This window comes from Falco biarmicus, chromosome Z, assembly GCF_023638135.1.
Source record: "Falco biarmicus isolate bFalBia1 chromosome Z, bFalBia1.pri, whole genome shotgun sequence".
NCBI classification, from domain to species: domain Eukaryota; kingdom Metazoa; phylum Chordata; class Aves; order Falconiformes; family Falconidae; genus Falco; species Falco biarmicus.
Genome location: NC_079311.1, coordinates 446,823 through 466,956, shown reverse-complemented (window position 1 = coordinate 466,956; position 20,134 = coordinate 446,823). Strand labels below are relative to the sequence as shown.

At 46.9% G+C, this 20,134-nt stretch overlaps 1 protein-coding gene across 2 annotated transcripts; it reads right to left on the bottom strand.

Moving 5' to 3' along the window:
- Positions 1-1,693: 1,693 nt before the first annotated feature.
- On the bottom strand, positions 1,694-17,109 carry LOC130142695 (DDB1- and CUL4-associated factor 10-like). 2 transcript variants are annotated; one of them, XM_056325007.1, is made up of 7 exons: positions 16,778-17,109; positions 13,002-13,115; positions 7,836-8,033; positions 7,202-7,404; positions 6,298-6,408; positions 4,912-5,057; positions 1,694-3,231 (listed from the first exon to the last, which is right to left on the bottom strand). In XM_056325007.1, the coding sequence occupies exons 1-7, from the start codon at positions 17,068-17,070 to the stop codon at positions 2,887-2,889; spliced, it is 1,410 nt and encodes a 469-aa protein (XP_056180982.1). In that variant the 5' UTR covers positions 17,071-17,109; the 3' UTR covers positions 1,694-2,886. The 2 variants fall into 2 exon arrangements, with proteins under 2 accessions (XP_056180982.1, XP_056180981.1); XM_056325006.1 differs by having other exon boundaries at positions 1,694-3,255; positions 16,778-17,107.
- Positions 17,110-20,134: the final 3,025 nt, after the last annotated feature.

Sequence of the window (20,134 nt, the reverse complement as noted above, 5' to 3'; positions counted from 1 at the left end):
TGTGCAAACAGGAAGATTTCTTCAAAATGTTACCTGTAGTCCCTCCAATGATGTTTAGTAAAACACGAAGATGAGAAAAAAGCAGCCTAGAAATGAGGAGAGAGAGTGCACGTGGAAAAAACCATCACGTCCAGCGCAGGGATGGGGGGAGAACCTAACAACTTCTAGCGGAGGGGCATGCAGAGAAATGTGAGTGTTCACACAGGCACACTGCATTCTGTTTGAAAATTCTGAATTTCAGAACTTCAGGAACAGGAAACCAAACACTTCACTGGACTAACGTCAAGAACGCAGTATCCACGAGTTTTACAACATGCTACTACAGGAGTATTCCGATGGTTTGTGGGTTTTTCCCCCCCCCAAACAGCTTGGCCAATTACAAACTCCTTGTAGCGTATCTCCTCTTTTGCATAAAAATCTTGTATTCCACAACTGCCCTCAAAGTTTTCTGCACAATTCACTGCCACTGTTTTAAGTCACAGACAAGGGGAAACCCCCCCGAACTGTTTCTAACACATCGAAGCTCTGCCCCCAACATAGGTTCAGGTTCACAGGCTTTTACGCGTACACAAAAGGAGCTGGGTGCTAAAGGAAGTGATGTATTTCTAACTGGTCTCAGATACACCTGTGTATTTTTTTCATTCAGTCACTAGGCCCCATTTTTCACGGCTTGGCCGATTAACAAAGTGAAAAAATACCTTTTCATAAATTGCGTTCTTTGCACGCAAAAGTTCCAAAAGCATTCAAAAGGTACAAGTGTGGGAACCTCAGAGTCAGCGTTTTAGAAAATGGGGCATCTCTCTTAATTTACAACTTCGTCTGTCTACTTTCGAGTTCAAGACAATGGGTTCAGCAACAGTGGAATTGCTCACAAGATACGCCATGGAACACTTCAACCTACAAGTTCCTGCCTGAGAAGACCGTGGGCATTTATTTCCATTTTAAGCTGAGTGTATTTGCTTAAAAAAAAAAAAGAAATAGAAAAAAATTTTTAAAACTTACTCCTCCAGCTGGATGATACCATCACCAAATAATTCTGTTAGAAACCCATGAGAACAGCAAGTTCAGGCCTTCTACCAAACAGCAGGAGTCTTGTCAGCTGCACATACTTGACTACTCGAATGTAATCCTTTAGCAGTCCGTTGCTATAGATGATGAAACCCAATGCAGAAGTAACTAACTAGTCCTCAGATTAGCAAATGCCCAATATTGAAGGCTTCGAATTCCTAAAGAAATTCTCCAAAACAGGGAATAGAAGATTATTTTTTTTTTCTCGTCATGCAGAGGAGCCTTAAGTTTCCAATGACTTCACCAACAACCACAGTATGCTACCTATGCAAATTCAAAGTTACAAGAGGATCGTCAGGCTTATGTGTTTCCAGCCACCTCCTCTTTATAGGTGTCTTCCTTTTCCCCAAAGTTGCAAAAGGTTTTGTAAGAATCAGCTTTTAAAAAAGCAAGCTCTGTTGAGCTGGAGACAGTGAACACTGAAACAGTACAATCCCTTGTAGGTAAAGTTTCCTGCCGAGTTGAGTGTGTGATTGGTCAGCAAAACCTTAGTGAAATACTGAAAAAAAAAAAAAAAATAATCTTGGAACACCTAAGCGATGAGAATATTATAAACTGATATGGACATACGAGACTGAAATAACTGCATTTACAAGGTTAGCCATATGAACTGCAGGGCTAAAACTTGGCATTCATACTTCGTTTGTGATTTAATGGTGAACATGAATGTTTTTCACATCTTACCATAAGCCCAGTTAAATCCATATAGATCTTACTGTAGACAGGCGTGCTTTTAATCCAGTCCCAAATTGACAGTACATGTGAAGAAAGGCTTATCTGGTGATACTACAGACACGTCCTAGACAAATTCCTCTCACAGCAACAGTGCAGGTGAGGTGCAGAAGAACAGTCAGGTAGGAGCCAGCCTTAACACCCCCAGAAAATTCTTCAGGGTTAAGTTTCAAATGCAGGATAAAGGTTTACATTATTGATGCGGAAAGCTCCCTACAACAGAAACCATGGTGGTTGAGGAGTCAAACTTGCCCAAGAGAAGCCGAGCAAGGACACCCTCGGCACATGAAACATCCAAACAGTTCGTCTGCGGTCGTTACAGGGCAGAGTCTTCACCCATTCAGCTCCTGCTTCCCTGCCCCAGTCTTTTCCTACTAAATTCTCTGACAAAAAAATGCAGCTACATCTCCATATAGACCACCTCTTCCTTCTGGCAGTAAACACTATATATGCAATCACAGAAAACAGAATTCTTTAACTGCTGCAAAAGCATTACAGAAGGTCGACTCATTTTTCTAGCCAATCACAAACCACCGAATTAATATCTAAATGAAACCAAAACTTTCTTTTCTTTTTGTGACAGAAGCTAATTGTGTTAGTTACGTAGAAAAGCAGCTCGTTACGGAATAATCGCCATATAGTAGTTTCAGCAACAGAAAAAGTGCAAGGAAGCACACATGAGGAAGTTCAGCTCCTTTGGAACACGGAGGTGTCGTACCCAGGGAGCCTGGGTGAGTTTCTGCTGAACTGCTACCCTTGCCCCATCTACATTTCTTTCAAAGAGCCCCTTTCAAGTTGCATTGAAGGAAACTACCAGCAAGTATTATGATACAAACAAACCAGAACAATGACCGGACGACAGAGCATCAGAGGTCTGCTTGGGAGGCTGAAAACAGTGCACGGACTTGTGGATGCAGTATGAGAACGCATACAGTGCTGGGCTGGAAACGCGTTCCGTTGTTGTGTTGAGAGATCATAGTACCTATGACCTTATCCGGGTTTAAGAGATTTCAGAAAGACCACACTTCAACTAAACTGAAGTAAAAAACCACAAACACCTGAAGGTCCTGTTGATGCAATCCGTGCCTAGAACTTTGGCTGATACAGAGAAACACGTCCGCTAAGGCACCCCGAGGCAATCTGACAGTGTGTTGGAGAAAACTTGGTTGTCAGTACCACATCACTGTGAGAGTAGAGGGAACGGATTTCTTTCAGTGGACTAGCTTCTTTGGGCAAACAGTCGACAAGTTCGCTGCAGTGTGCATCAAATCCCAACAAGCGGATCCCAAAACCATGCGGGGATGAAATCATTCGGCCATCAGGACTGAAACAGAGTTCTTTGATGTAACCCCGGCCCACATTGGCTTCTTCAATGCAATGAGTCAATCGCAGGGAACAACGAGGTGAGACAGGGCGCACAGGGGCTCCTTCCTGGAATTCATAGACACAAGTCCACTAAAGGGAGAGGCAGAGAGAGGAACATTGAAAGAAAGGTAAAGCACTGCGAATCCTCGTTCCCTCCCACTGCATGTTCAGTGAGTAATGCAGGAATGTCCTGTAAGTATTGGTTATCTACTCTTTGATAAGCGTGATGCGAAACACTGAAAACAGGCCACTTCCCTTGGCATCTCCTCCGCTTTGAACTAAGCAAAGCGGCTGTCTAGCATCAGAGCTGCTTTTTTAATTAAATGGATGCTAGATACAATATTTTTTAAATTTAGTTTCTATCTGCAAAGAACAAATCCTAATCCTTTGGCCAGGCACCTGCTCTAATTTAGTAAACATTTAAATGAAATCTACAATAAGTAGAACTCAGCCTACTGAAATTTACAACTGAACATTGACACTTTGTGTCCTTTACTTCAAAAGGAAAGAAATCTTCAAACAAGAGAGAAAGGGACTTTTCAGGGAATGTTATGAACAGCTCTGTAACCAGTTTGTTACTTGTGAGACAGCCAGAGACTTCAACGTGTAATCTAATTATCTAATCTCAAACCAAATGCAAAACCAGCTCTATGACAAAGTTTAATCATGTTGAAAGACTCAATTTCAGCCACAAGACAAAAGAAGTGTTCTTAGTTTTGCTTCATGTATTCCACTGAAATAAACACAAAGGGGACAATACTAATATTAACAGAAGGGAGTAAGGCAGACACTAGGACTACGGGAAATTATACCTACATCTATCATCAGCACCACTATAACCCAGTATAATACTTGCATTTTCAAAAAATTTGGTGTTGTATAGTAGTTTACAGAACCAGCATTAAGATTTGTAACAAATCTGCTAGGCTTTCATTCAGTCCTCTACACATCTGTAAGAAGTCACCATAACTAAGACTGCCTTTCCTCTAAAAAAAACCCCACAAATTAAAAAAATAACAACAATCACTCCCCCAAAATACCCAAAACCAAACCAAACCCAACTTACATCAGCTATCAAATTAACTAAACTGATTTTATTATTGGTCAAGCGTTCAAAGAATCACTTGTCCTTTTGGAAAACAAGTCTCAAACCTCTGTGTCAGTGTTCTGCACAACTGTCACGCACCGCTAACTTTGAAATAACCCTAGGCAAAAAAAAAAAAAAAAAAAAAAGGTGCTTGCAAAAGGACCATCTGGCGGAATCCAGGTGTTCTGAAGGCTCTGGTTGGGCTTTAAGTTCTAAGTGAACTTGAGTTAACCTGGAAGGTGGTACTTCAGAAGTAGGTGCTCCCAAACACAACCGGCTCTCTCAGACTCGGTCTTTTCCGAGTTCAAGTGTCCTATATTTTGGCAGGTACATATTTTTAAGGCATGTATTTGGCAGCACAGGTACGGCCTGAAAACTTTTAAGAGAGCTGTGACCTACATAATATAGTCTGTGAAGGAGCTGGGCAACGGGAGTACTGAATACAGGATACAAAGTCATATGAGGTTATAAAAAAAAAATAATTCATCATCTTGATGTGAAATTAATGCACTTGTAAGCAGAAATAACTGACTAGTTTATTCAAATGCAAACGTACCCCCCAAAACAAGGAAATTTCAATATAGCCGTATGATTGATATATCTACTCAAAGTACTTAAAAAAAAAAAAAAAACCAAACCAAAAACCACCACTGTTTTACCTCCTGGTCATCCGTATTACTTGAGCACCGAAGAAGCGTAGCCCACCCTTTTGGATGTAGCTGTAGTGATGTAATGCAGTTGCCTCGATCTCTTTCTCCAGGAACTTCTGGTGTTAAGACCTCCAAACTATTTCTAGGTGATCCACCTAGCAGAAGGGGAAGGCAACTGTTAAGTCTCAATGAAGTCCATACATCGATCGTCACCCCTCTCATCAGCCTACTGATGACACTTGCATCCGAGTGCTAGAAAAGACAGCACCTTTATAAAAGGATAAATCAAAAAGGCAGTGATATGAACAAGGGAGGCAGATACCAATGAGCTCAGTCTTGCTTTCAAATAGCTTCTACTTTGAAATCTGCCTTCAAAGACCTGCATTAAATCACCTCCTATTGTGAGCTAAGTCAGAGCTAACTTTCCACACACATGCTCTTCATTATCATTAAAAAAAAAAAAAAAAAAAAGTATCAAGAGTGAGGGTTTTTTGTAAGAACTGCTGGTTCTCAAACTTGTATGATGTCCTTTCCAAATCCTTTCCAAAGTCTGCTCAACCGCATGCAGCTTGCCTCCCTTTTCCCCCCTCACTGCTAGAAAGCTTTTCACAGATAAATCATGCCTGGCATCCAGATAAGGCTCCTCCTTTTGTTAAGTACGTCTGAGTAACTTAACAACCATGAGTAGGTAAAACTTAACATTACACTTATTTTAAATTGCATATGGTTCACAAAGTGTTTACCGATTTGCCAAATTCACATTGACGCTATGAAGGTTTATCCTAGATTCAGAGGAAGCCTGATAAACACAGGGTCATCAGTCTTCATAGGTCTGCCGTGAGGTATGACTTCATTTGTAATTAAAACTTCACATAACAGTCTGTCCACATTTAAGATCTGTTTGCGTGCTATTTTTTTGTTCGTTTTTTTTGTTGTAAGATCTGTTTGCATGGCCTTTTTCCACGCTATTGGCTCCTCATGGAGAAACTGCAGATACACAAGCCCATCATTAAGAGAAACAAAAAGCAAAACATAGCTCTTGCTGGGGATCTTTGAGGGGTTGGAGTGGGGTGTGGGGGTTTTTTTCCCCTAAAGGTCATTCACACAAACTTTGTTCGAGGAAAAAACGCAAGGAAAAGGGAGCACCTCTAGGTAACAACAATAATGTATGAATATTAAAATAAAGATCCTGTTGCTGTTATCAGATTTCTTGGGATAAAAAACTGATTAGATCCCCAGACTGTGGTGTGCAACAGTATTTCATTGGTTTAACACAAGTCATAGCAACACTATTATTTTAAAAGTCACAGAGACAAAAAAGCCGCTTTTCACTATTATGCACTTTTAGATGTAAGTCAAAATCCATGATTTTTTATTTTTTTAATCTTTTCCTACCTTCTCGCTGGGAGGACCGTGACATGTGTTTCTCAGACACTGGACCTGAATCATTTTGGTGACACGGTGAACCAACAGCTCGAGGACCAGAAGAACCTGATGACGTTATGTCTGCAAACAGCATCAGCTACGTGAACAAAACAGCTAAGCACAGCGCGCTTGTGCGCATCCCTCAACCCTCCTCAGAAATGTTAAGTAAAGGGGAAGGGGAAGGCATCTTGTAAAGAAAACAATTTTCAAAGCTCAGTTTATAGGCTAAAATGACCGTGGTCTTTGTGCCTCCTACAAATAAAACTGCCAGCACAACAAACTCTACTGGGGATAAGAGAGGAGCTGCCTTCCTTCCTTCCTTCTTACGCACCATCATCACCAGAGGCTGGGGTATGAATTTTTCCCCAGGCCACTCCCTTTATATCCTGACACCCCAAACGGCAGAGTTTCTGTCCGGATTTTGTTCTGTTACTGCCAGAAAGCAGGAGCAAGCAAGCAGCGAGACTTCAGAGGAGGCGATTCCTCCAGGTCTGGCTGTCAAGGGCAACCACACCGTTACACATCAGTCAGTAGTAGCTGCTGCAGCTCACACCCGCTCAGCCTGCTCAACACCGGCTTCGGGTTTTTCATTACAGGACCAAGGACAGTAGATAAATAAAGCTAGAGACAAAGCTAGTGACAAAATTATAGAGGTTGTAGCCTGTAGCACTGAAGTCCTGCCACCAGAAATCACCCTAGACACTTTACTCAACAGTAGGTGTGTGTGACCCCTGAACAAAAGAGCAGCTACCACGCCAAAGCGTTCTTCAGCAGAATCCTTCCAACTCCACCTCTGCCGCCTTTTGCTAGCTAAGAGTATCCCGTAAAACAACCTCTAACACAGAAGCCACCACGGCCTTCCATAAGCATTCACCTGAACTTGAGGTTGTCCTCCTAGCTCTTAAAATTGGGTAGCTGCCAACCTCTAAAGATTTGTTTAGGTCAAGGTCGTGCAAAATCAGAAGATATCCAGAGGAGGTTGAGATCAGCATTTTGGAACAGTCTGGCGTCAGCCTCATTCGCATAAGAAAACGGGTGTGAAAAAACTTCTTGTGGGGACATCCATCTTCCGTGCACCTGGGCAGCGAACAAAAGCAAAAGAAGTGGCTGCAATTAGCTTTGATTCAAGCACCTAATGATGTTCAGAAAGTCCAAGATGCACTAAGCATCCTTCTTCATTCTTTGAGTACTGCTTTACACTACTTAAATCAGATTTTAATGAAACGACACAAGTCACATTTTCATACTAGCACAGCAGCGAAGACAGAACCTTTTCAAAAAGGAAGGACTACGTTTTGGCACATCAGCAAGAAAAGCTCTCCTTTTAGCTACTGGACTATTACCATATAAAGGTGATCCAAGTTCTCAATAAGGGTTATAAACTAATCTCAGTATTTAAGAACGCGTTAGAGCAACATTCAAAGCAGCAGGCTTTCAGTCTTGTGCAGAAGAACCCTACCCTTTTGTTTGTATTCTAGAAACACAACGGCACGAACACAGCCACGTACCTGTTTGTGTCCCAAATGATCACATTTCCATCAAACCCGGATGTCACTAGTAATCTCGTATTGGTATCATACTCGATGTTCTTAACCCAGCTGGTGTGACCATGTAAAGTGCACACTTTAGTGTTCAGCTTTCTCAAATCCCAAAGTGCTATTGTAGTGTCATCAGAACAGGTCGCAAAGAGTCGATTATCTAGAAACCTGAAAACGGGAGAGAAACACTGTGGCTGCTCAGTGCCTTTTAAATATTCCTACGCAGAAATCTAAGCTATCACAGAAATAAGAGTGATCACACACACACACACAAAAAAAAAAAAACCCACACAGCAAAATATTTGCCAATAAAACAGTTCAATTAATAACCAGTTATGTTGGGATACCAACCAGTAGTACATCTGTAGTAGCCAACAAGTAAACCCACAGAAGCATGGCTGAAGGTTTTTGGGTGGGTTTGGTTTTTTTTTTTTATGATTCATGTAAAGATCACACAACCACCAAACCACCAGTGGAACAAATGCTCACACAGAATCTGTGTGGTAACCAAATTAGTTACCCATCTGGAAAATACTCAGGTTTAAACTTACCAAGTCTTTACAAGACACAAACGTCCTAAGGACTGGTCAGCTTTGACACCACTGCATTTCTGCCAGATTCTTTCACTATTACAGACAGGCAGCACCAGAAGACACGGGAATTCCATCATCACTTCAGACTACACAAGATCCTATCAGCTCGTAATTAAGCACACGCTCTTCTTAACTCTCATTTCTACCTACGTATTCTTCCCCTGCTATACTGTAAATCTTCCTCTCTTCTCCACCACAAACATAACTCAAAGGAGGCTTTTAAAATAAAGATCACCTTTTGTTAGTCCTCTACCGCTTTTAAACCTTGCTGCTCTGTATGGCACACATTCCGCTAGCTCAGCCGAAACACACGGTGCCCACGTCTCCCTTAGCAACGCCTGAACACCCCCACCTCTGAGGTGGTCCGTACCACACACGGTTGCCTTGGCATGCGATGTAGTCAGCCCCCAACGAAAGCTCTCACCGGATCTTGTCCCCAAGTGGCACAGGCAGCAGTGGAACCACCTGTCCTGGGAACGCTCAGCACCAGGCTTCTCAGGGCGCTGGTGAGGCAACCCAAAGCCCTGGGCTAACCAGCAGGCTGTTACAGATGACAGGTCTCCCAAAGGCCCTTTCCAAGAAGTCCTCCTGCCACTCTTGTGACGCAGCCACAGCCCTGCACAGATGCCCGGGGCTCACCGCACGTCTGCACCGAGCACACCTCAAAGCTGGCCCTGTGGTTTTCCACGCAGTATTGCTATCTTGGAAACACGTACCAGATTTCAAACCGAACACTGGCCGCTGTTTGCACGTTTCCCTAGAACCGTAACTTCATTCCATCCTTGCTCATCTTTTGCTTTGGAGCCTGTCCACCCCCGCAGTGCCCCAGGAGCATGGCTCGCTGCAGCTGCAGAGCCAGGAGGAGCCATGCAGACCTCCCACATCAAGGAATGTTTGGTACCACCTGGACAACCTCAATGCTCTCCATTAAAAACCAAGGGACCCATCCCTTCTGCCTTTTCTTCCCCCACACTACTACAGTTCATGTGTTTGAAGCAGACACACAAAGTTGGGCTTTTCAAATGTGCGAAACCAGGTACACGTATCAAAGTGCAAGTGCACAGCACTGTTGAGGGTAGAGAATTTCAGATCATCTTTGGAAGTAGCAGCTGCACAAGTGGCACAAGCTACCCAAATTTACCAACTCCTTTAATACAGTTGTACATGTGAGATTTGAGTGGTTTGAGTTGGAATCACAACATTCCTACACGGATCAGGTTAAGTACTTAGCCTGTTCAGGTGGTAATTCTTTACCACGATCATTTCTGGTCTTCAGCCAAAAGTCAATGTATGTATCACTCTTGCCTGGAGTCACATGAAGCAGCCTGACCACCTTCAAATCATTACAGAATGAAAGAATAGCTGATGTGAAAACACTCTATCAGAAAGAAGGGGATAGAAGGGCTAGAATTCAGCACTGAATTTAGAAGTTACTGAAGCAAACACACGACTTTTCAAAAACAGCTACTGAGGACAAGCCTTTGTTTGAAAGCGCACCTAGACAAATTATTTGGTTCAGGGAGAAAAATCACTGGATAGAATTATTTCACAGATCAATGTTTATCATGCTCCATTCCCACTGCAATTTATGCATGCCCTTTTAGGAGGACAAAGCATACTGGTTTAGGTTTGTAATTCATGCCTGAAGAAGGCACTTGGGAAAAAAAAAAAAAGAGCCCCACCTGACGTAAAAGGGAAAATAAAACCTATCTGAGTAACACCAGAAGCAGCTTCACATGAATGCTAAGGCAAGAACAATCTAGCAGAGACGTGTTGTTACCCCTAGAAACAGCATTTTATCTCTTTAAGACTTGGAACCAGACTACATCATGTAAAAATAGCAACAACCTCAATGAAAAATAACCAACTACAATGGGAAGAATCCCACAGTTCAGATTTTCAGGGCAAGTCAAACAGTACACCTCTTGCCTGTAAAAATCCAACGTTTGCCTTTACCTTGGATGCTACAGGCAACCCTGCTTCACCCACCACAAACAGGTTTTGGAAGAAATTGACTGGGAGGTACAAATGATACTGGACAGCTTTCATATAGGGGATGGCCAAGTAGACTAGGATTCACTTGAAAAACAGCTCCTTTAAGGTGCGTATGACGCTGGCACATAAAACTGACTGGCACGGAGAAAGTAAATAGAGATTATCTTCCTCCTTAAGAAAACAAAAAAACTTAAGAGGGCCTCAAACTAACCTAGCAATTTTTAAAAAAACACTAACAAATACTCCGTGAAACACAGCTGTGCCCCGGAGCTCTGTTACTCCGGAGTAAAAAGGAGAGTTTTAGGTAAGCTCAAAACCTGATCAAATTCAGGTGGAAATACAATGTCTGCTTCAGACGATTACGCACAAATCTGCAGTGACTGTGGCAGAGCAATTACTTGCTTTTAAAAAGAAAAAGAGAGGAGGAAAAATGGAAGTATCTATAGCGAATTGGACAAATTTGGGTAAGAACCTAAGCTAATTAGGTGTAACTAAACCCAACTGTAAACCATTGTTCAAAGCATATAAGAAGTTTTACTATGTGTTAAGAGGTGTGCTAGCTGTGTGGATCTGGGACCTAGCGTCCATCTCTGTGCAGAGACGCAACAAACAAGTACCTCTGTGTGTGTGGACTGGCTCTTGCAGACTGTGTGAAGTACCCAGATTTGCTGGAAGATGACCACCACATGCTTCCTTGCTGGTAAGTACCTCTGAGGCACCTGCGACAGGGCACAGTGGTAACGGTGTTTGGTTTTTCGGTGCTTATTACAAGGAATTTCTGTAGTGCTACAGTGCCTGGTGTCCTACTCACTAAGCGGAAACAACACTCCAGGTAATGCTGTACTAATCATCTGTTACCAAATACAGCTAACTTCCTTGTAGGCAAGTTTGTAACAACACACAAATGCCGGGGACATGCTGGAAAACAGAAAAAGATGCCAACATCCTACAAAGGCAAAACAAAGCTTTAGGAAGCATTTTAAAGGAAAGCAGAAGAGTTTACTACACATTGCCAGTCTGGTAATTAACAGTAGATCTGAGAGTTATCTGCTTGGAGGTAGTACCAGTATAATTATCAAACTACAGAGAGAAAAGACATTTAAGGACCAAGAACGGATGTACAAAGCCTCACAGACAGCCAAAGTCGAAAGAAAGGTATGAATAAGAGAAAAAAGTGGCAGGAAGTTTCAGTGCTGTTCTCAACCAAGTAATAAGATAAATTTTCAAGACCAGCACAGCTGACTGCAACAGAGAGAGCTAAACAGTCAAGGGGCATGCAACAGAACTCTCTTTGTAAAACATGACCCAGGCTCACTCACTTCAAACCCTAGCAAGAGCAGTATGGATGTAAGGATCAGATACTGAATCAGGGATGTATGAAAATCACAATAAATCCGGTTTGCCTTTGCCTTCCAATCTCTCGGTAACATGGCTTTATTTCGCACCCAGCTTTATCTAAAAACTAAGCACGTTTAAAGCACAACCACTGGCATGCAAGACGCGAAAAGCTGTATTTCCTTACAGGAAAGCATGTTCTCAACGTCTCTTCTTCTATTTGTGCCAGCTAGCCCCAGCTTTTACTTCAGCTTTTCTGAAAGAAATCCAACTGATGTAAAACTTCAGCCTCTTGAAAAAGGACAAGCAGTTTCAGGAAAACATCAGTTTCTCTGACAAATGTGTAAAGGCACTGGCACCCCTCATTCAGCTCTTTTGAGAGGAAACGCTCAGATTGCTTCCACAAGTTTTCTTGGGGGATTTTTCGTTTGGGTTTAGGGTTTGGGTTGGGTTGGGTTGGGTTTTTTGCTTTGAGAATCTGAGTGAAGACAGGCTGCAACATGGTCCACAAGATTAAGAAGTGCCTTAAGTTCACATGTCAAAGTCTATCCTCAGACCCAGAGCAGCTACAAATAATAGAAATTAAAAGGAAAAACACTACATGACAAAAATACTGAAGGTCTGGGTTCCTGTGCTTGCTGATTCCCACTTCATCCTAAGAATCAGACAAAGGATTTAAACCATAAAGACTGAGTTTAAGTTGAATTGAGGAAGCCTTTCCCCTTTCCCAGCTCTTCTATAGCATACCTGTATCTAAAGCAGCCAAACTTTCTTCGGAAATCTCTATGCAACTATGGCAGTTACGCTTACAATTCAAAATACCAGCTGTATTCACATGAATAGCTACAGTCTCAGACTTGCCAAAATCAAACACTACCTGTTACGTTGACTTACTACGTTCACGCAGGGCATTCCAAAGGGCAGGTAAACCAGGTAGTAGTAACTTAACACTCTTCCCGTCCCCAAAACTGCAGCTCCTCCACCAACAAAACCACCTGTCAGCATTATATACCGCCACTTTCAGACTCCTCCTCTTCCCCCTTCCAGCATTTCCCGACCTCCAGTGCCAAAGAGAAGGAAAATGGCACAAAGCACACTGCAACCTAACGGCATCGCAAAACCCACGCTCTCCAAGCAAGTGCCCAACACAAACTTACCACGCTGTTGTAAGAAAAGCATCTATGGCGGAGACAAAATATTCCTTCTGACCTACCTGATGTTATTGACACAGTCCTCATGAGCTTCGGAGAGAGTTTTGATGTGCTTTGAAGATATTGGGTCAAAAAGCAGTACTTCAGTCTGTTCACAAGCAACAGTCAGCACTGACCTGCAGGGTAGCAGAACAAAGCAGAAACATTTGTATTCAGTAAGAGACACGACACCTGTGCGCATCCAGCTACCTCCCTTTCCCTGTCCTCACAGAAACACAGCTTCACCGTCAATTAGCTTAGCTTTCTGCTTACGCTGCAGAGAGTTTGCAGCAGTGTTGATATTTTTGTACTGCCTTCTTGCAGATGCCTATTCTCCGGCACCTAACACACAAAACACGCAGAAAATACCACGGTGTTTTATTCCGGAGAACTTAACTTCTCTAACTCCTTTTTGAGAGACCGTGACTCTTCTCCTACCTGGCTGTGGCACAGCTGGTGCATTTGCTGGAAAGACCACATGATCTTTTAATTAACTTTTTTTTTTTAACATGAAAGGTGGTTTTTTTTGTTATGTACTTCACAGATCCAACGATGGCATTATTTAAATCACACACTTAAGTGTGTTTTGGGGTTGTGGGGTTGTTGGTTGGTTTTTTTTTTCAGAAGTTACTTGAGGGAGATTTGCCCCAACACTGCAGTGAGTGCATGAACTCCATGGTTCCTGCCTGGGAAGAAAGAAGAATCAAAGCGCTGGCATGAAAACCTGCTGTGTCACTCATGTGGGGATTATTTGCTTCATGCTGCAGGAAAGAAAAATCATTTAAAAAAAAAAAAAAAGACAACAGCATCTACTCTGGAATTCTACTGCAGATTTCCCAGACGACTGTGCCCATGCCATGGTATCCTCTGTCCGTTCCCTGGCAACACTTTTTTTTTTTTTTTTTTTTGGGGGGGGGGGAGGGGCACGTGCATAAGCCAACAACCCGCGAGCCACCTTCGGATAACTTACACTCTGTCACTGCGCTAACCCAACATAGGGTAAGAACCCTCTCCCATCTCCCTCCTTTTATCAGCTATGACAATATTTCCCCCCCCTAAGACCTTAACAGACGTCACCCCAGCCACACCACCACTTTTGTAACGAGCAGCCAGCGCCGAAGTCCACCAGCCAGCTTCTCGAGGTTAAAAACATACCGTCTCCTTATCTCCTTCCGTAACACTGCCTTTGACAGCGAATTTAGTTTGGCACCCACCCAAAAGCAGCATAAAGATGACATTCAGACTGTGTATTCAGAAGAAGCGTTTTTAAAGTGAACTGCAAAGCATAGCGTCCTTCCCCAATAATCCAAACTCAAGCAGCTCTGCTGACAGCATGCATTTTGCTACATCACAGTACGAAGCCAGTAAATGCTAAAGGCAGAAGACCGGTTCAAACATTTCTTCCAAATGCCTAGACTTTCTGCGGCTGAGTCATTTTTTCACTGAAACCTTACATAACAAAGTTTTTAAAAGTTTTTTGAATGAGCAAGAAGTCATGCTATCAGACATTACAAGCTATTAACTACAAAGAAAAAGAGTCTTCTGACAAAAGGTATCGTTTTCTAAATGCAGTAGTGGTGGTGTGCCGGTCAAAGGCAGCAACAGCAGGGCACTGGCATCAGTTTAAATTGGGCGTTAGTAGAGAGTCAGGCTGGGAACATGGCTCATCGTTATCCATGCTTTTTGAGATGGATTTCACAACCACGCTGCCATTACTACTCTTAGGACACAGAACAACCCAGATCAAGACTTAGTACTTTAGTGCATCACCTAATTCACTTGCCAAAACCAGAACAAATTCCAAGAACTACAACTTCAAGGACATTAATTCTTTTAAAGAAAAAAAAAAAGAAAACCCAAACAAAACACCAGCATCTTTTCTTTCCCACACGAAGACCTCTGTGTATCCATTTAAAGGTTTTCTCAGAGGAAAAAAAACCAGGACTTTGTCCAGAATACACGTTATTTGTGAATGAGTCCAGAGAGATCTCTGCAGAGCATTCACAGGGGTCCCAACAAGCACAGAAAACACCAACTTCGCAGCATGGGCAGCCTGTCTGGCTTTGCACCAGCCTCTCCCGGGCTGTTGACACATACTGGGTTCATGTACGTTGAAGAAGTCCAAGTACGGTGACAGTGAACGGTGGCCTGCTAAACTAGTGAAGCTGACCTCCAGGAAAGCTGAGAAGTTCCTCTGACCAGTACAGCAGTGTTAAGGCAAGAGGGCAGCCACCTGCTGTCCACAAAGTCAGCGCTTGAGGAGCAGCATCCCAAGGGCAGGCTGGACCTAACCGGCAGCACTCACCCAGCCGAAAGGCCAGACTCCCGGCGTGGCCCAAGAACAGTGCTTTGAGGAGCCAGCAGCCAACAGAAGGGGCAAGGAACAACGATGCAGCACCAATAACCACAGCTGGTTCCCCTGAGAGAGGCTCCAGGGAGACCAGAAGTCTCCATCGCACAGGACGGGTCTGCCCAGGTCTTGTGACTGCTCCAAGCCAAGCCTAACCAGCAAAGGCTCATGCAGAAGCGAGCATGGTTTGGGCTGTTTCACTTATTGAAATATTAAAGTAAAGGTATTAAAGGCGACAGGTTCAGTGTCATGGCCCCAACCTACGCCCAACACCACTTGCAGCCTCCTGGGCCAAGCCCTGCAGCCACGCAAAACGCCAGGTCTGCGGACGCGTTCCTTCGGCAGCAGAACTTTTTTGCTGGGCTCGTTTTCGGCCAGGGAAGGTCCCTGCTTCAGCTCACCATACAGCCTCACAAGCATCAGGCACAAGGGGGGGGGCAGGCAGAACCCAAAAATCGCCCTTTTTGCCAGAAACATGCACAAATAACCTTAAAGCGCAGCCCAGGTGTACTGCTACTACAGCTGACGATTCCCACACCAGTACGGAACATCCGCCTGCGGGGTATTCTTGCAATTCAGTCACCGTGGCTAAGCCAGCAGAGCAATCCCACCCAGCTTCTTTGTGCCGCCAAGTACAGCGGCCAGGACACCGGCGCCCTGCCAACCTTAAGCACACACACGGCTGGGGAATCTACAAAATAAATGGTTTTCCAGCAACAGTCACCTGGGAATGGTTTTGATTGTTTCCGGAGCTTAAACTTTATCCTCTTGAGAAAAAGAGAGGAACAAATAAGGAGTTGAACCTCAGATTTACAGCACAACCATGGCAAAACCATCACCAGTTCAGGTGCTCCTGGAAACCAGAGCTCTGTCTTGATGAAAATTCACTGAAAATAGAAAAAGCAGACCAGCCAGCGAGGGTGACAAAGATTTTAATTCTGGCTTATCCACACCGTGAGACCACCCCAGGCTGCAAGAAAACGTCAGCTACAAGCACAGCGTGCGCCAGAAGGGATGCCAGCATCTCCTGCCCAGCTGGCTGGGCCCCGAGCCGGGGCGCCAGGGCTTGCTCGGCTCCGGCCGAACCCGGCCGCCGCCCGCTGCCGCCGGTACAGCCGCGTACCGCAACGCGGGAGCCCTCGGTGCGTAACCACGTCCCGCGCCCGGCAGCGCCCGGGGCGGCCCGACAGGCTCCCGCCGCCCTAAAGCCACGGTGCCCCAGCCCGGCTCTCCGCCCTGCGCCTCGGCCGCGGCCTCCGCTCCTGCGGGCAGGGCCGCGGAGGCGCCGGCGCACCCCCGGGCAGCGGGCCCAGGCCGCGGCCTCCGCCCCGGGCCCCCCCACCCCACCCCGGGGCCTCCCGCGGAGCCCGGCCGGGCGGGTGCGTGCACCCCGCCGCTCGCTCTGCCCGGGACGGCGGGGCCCGGGGCAGCCCCACGCGCGGCCCGTACCCGTCGGGCGAGTACTCCAGGTTGAAGACGGCGCCGTGCGTGCGGGTGCTGAGGTACACGGAGTCGGCGGGCTGGATGGAGCCGTACAGCCCGGTCATGGCGCGGAAGGTATCCCGCGCCGGGTCCACGGCGGCGCTGCGGCCCAGGCAGCGCCCGCGCAGCCAGCCGAACAGCCCGCCGCCGGGGGCGGGCCGCGGGGGGGCGGCCGGCGGCTCCATGCCGGCGGGCGAGCCGGGCCCCGGGACGGCCGGGCCGCTGGCCCCTGCCCGGGGGACCTTCGCCTCCGCGCTCATCGCGCCGCCCGCCGCCCTCCGCCCTGCCGGCCGCCCCGCGCCTGCGCGCCGCCCCACGTGACCGCGGCGGGGCCGCGTCTTCCGGGAGCCGCCGCCGCCGCCGCGCCCGGCCGGAGCGCCCGTCCCTCCGCCGGGGAAGCGACGCGGGGCACCGGGTCGGCGCGAGCCCAGACACGCGTCACCCGCCGAGCGCCCGGACCGCGGCCTCCCCGAGCACGGCAGCGGAGCCGCCGGTTATCCCGGGAGTCTCGCCGGGCGCAGCGGGGAGGGAAGGCGCCTGGCGCTGCCCCTGTCACCCGTCTACGCGGTCCGAAACATGCCGCGCTCGGTGCGGCGGTGCGAGCCCGGTGCGGAGTGCGAGCCCGGTCCGTCCGTCGGGGCGCGGGCACCGGGAGCGCCGCCGGGCGTGCCGTGCTGCCCATCGCGTGGGCTCCGGGTTTTGCGCGCAGTCGATGCAACGAGCTATGCGATCGGACGCGGCAGAAAAGGCAGTTCTGGTGCCTGTGCGCCCCGCCCCCCCCCCCCCGGCGTTCTCACGGCCGATACCGTGTCTCTCCAGCTCCTGGCGATGCTCTTCGGTGATGGCAGCTCGAGAGACTGCAAGAGCGAACTCCAGCGCTGGCCAGCTCCCAGTATACAATGGTCTGTGAGAAGACACAACCCAGAGGTAGCACAGACAGCCCCAGCAAACAAGTCTTAACTGGCTGACCACCTTTTATGCTCCGCAAACCAAAGAGATGGCAGTACGTCTTCCTCGGCACCCAAACCAGATGGCCCGGCTATCATCGATCAAAAGACTCCTCTGTTTTACCGCCCTTCTCATCTTGGGGACTCTGGCGGTTTCGCTGAGCAAGCCATGGAGGAGTTTTTGAAACACAACCCAACCCTTCCGGGATGCTGGTAGCAAGTTCCTCCACAGACCAGATCAAAATGGCAAAGGACGCAGGCAGCAGGATGAATGCTATGCAGGTCAACAGTCCCTCCCCACATCCTCCTCAGAAGGTGGATGAAGATACACAGGTCCTCACCTCGAGGTCCTCCCCCACCCCAGCTACTGGTTTGGTTGCTCACCAGTAATGCTACTAAGCCAGGTATTGAGGTAGGGCTCCAGACACGTCAGGATTGCTGGGCACCACGTAGACTTTAAGGAGCAAAACTTCAGGTAAAAAAAGACATGAGAGGGTCATTCCCACCTCCCAAAGGACCACGCAAAGGAGGTGGCGTGCAGTTACTTTTTGAAGGTCCCTTCCAACCCAAACCAGTGTTTCTATGATCATCCATGTAACCAATTCATCTGGGTGGCTGCTTGTGAGGTACCTAATTATGATGAGAGACATGAGATCTGGCCAACAGGAAGACAACAGTTCTGCATAACAGGAAAATTCAGAGGACCAAAATTGCTTGCTCACCGAGTAGGAAGCTGGGTTGGTACGTGTACATCTCAGAGGCAGATGGCTAGGAAGGGTGTCGTCTGTTCTTCCCCTTGCTTTATTGTTACTTTTACGGAAAAGCGCAGTGTTTAAAAGCTGCTAAGCAAGTTTCAGGCAAGTAAACTATTGGTAGCTTTTGAAGGCAGAAAGAAACAACCAAAAAGAACAGGGAGGGACCCTAGGACTGAGGCTTTGCGAACCTCTAGTGACCACTAGGTAGGCAAACCGTAACTTCTACAGGAGCATCTAGCCCAGTGACTGCTCTAAAGAAGCTGTGGAAAAGGTGGCTGTGCCTTGCTATACTCAGAATCAATCCCAACCCATTTTCACAAACAGCTTCACAACAGCGCTGAGGGTCTGAGGAACTTACCTGGCTGCATATCAGCACTCATGCTCTTTGCCTTTTTTTAAGATAGGTAGCAGCAGGGTTTCTTCAAAACTACATTTCACAGGGAAGATCAGGGTCCCTCCTGCTCCCCATAAAAGCTACTGCTTTACTGGACTTTGAAAACATTTTCATAAAACCAGTGTCTTTTAAGAGCATAAACCTCCTGGCTAAAGAGGAGTCACAAGAAGAGATCTTCTTGCTCTGGTTCAGTGCCAGAAGGTAGCAATGCTGCAAACGGTACAGGAGAGATGCTGAAGAGGGCGGGATCCAAAACAGTCCTACTCTTCAAGTCAAACAAAAAAAAAGGTATGGGAATGAGAAGGGAAAACCAGACCTTCATACAGCTAGGGGCATGGCTTCATGCCAGCAGCACAAGCGGAGCAGAAAGCTTCACACAGAGACTGCACGTATGATGTGGGAGAGGCATAAGGCCGTGCTCCTAGTGAGCCCCCAGAACCTGCCGAGACCCTCCTCCCAAGCTCTCATCTCCCATAAGCCGGAGGAGCAGCCTACCCGCGCCAGCTTAGTTGACAAAAATCTAGCTTTTACCAACGTACCTGCAGAGCAAAAGCAACGACAACAGGCCCCGTCGGTGACCTACCCAGCAGGAAACATGAAGGAGGAACAGGCAGTCCTCAGGCTGCGTTTTCCCCGCAGGCTGGAGAGCCACGCGGAGTTCCCTACAGCCGGCTCGCCCTCATCTCCACGCTGGGCACGCAGAGGCTGCCTGCCTGCTGCACAGGCATCCCAGCACACAGCAAGCACTTCATTCCTCTCCCTGCTGCTGCAGGGTGCAGGCACCTCTGCCTCCAGGCTCCCCCGTGCAGCTGTATTAGATCCGGCCGAGCCCCCCTCGCAGCCCTCGGTGCTGTGCTTGTGTTGGTAGCTAGAAAGGTGGTGAGAACACACTAGTGTTTCGGCTGCCGCTGAGCAGTATTCGCACGGCATCAAGGCTGTGTCTCCAACCTTACCCACCCACACACACCTCTCACCGGTAGGCTGAGAGTGGGCAGGATCCTTGGAAGGGACACAGCCAGGACAGCTGATCCAAAGTGACATTCCATACCATATGATGTCTGCTCAGATATAAAAGCTAAGAGAAAGGAGGAGGAAAGGGCGGGGGGGGAGGGGAAACCTTGCTACTTGCACTGTTTGTATTCCAGAGCAACTGCTACGGGTACAGAAGCCCTGCTTCCCTGAACATCACCTGCTGATGGGGAAGTAGAGAATAACATCTTTTGGGTTT

Coding starts and splice junctions, on each gene's coding strand:
- LOC130142695 (XM_056325006.1), bottom strand. CDS start 17,070: ATGAGCGCGGAGGCGAAGGTCCCCCGGGCAGGGGCCAGCGGCCCGGCC. Junction 8,034..13,001: donor GACTGTGTCAATAACATCAG/GTAGGTCAGAAG, acceptor TCCCGTTTTCAG/GTTTCTAGATAATCGACTCT. Junction 6,409..7,201: donor GAGGACAACCTCAAGTTCAG/GTGAATGCTTAT, acceptor TGCTGTTTGCAG/ACATAACGTCATCAGGTTCT.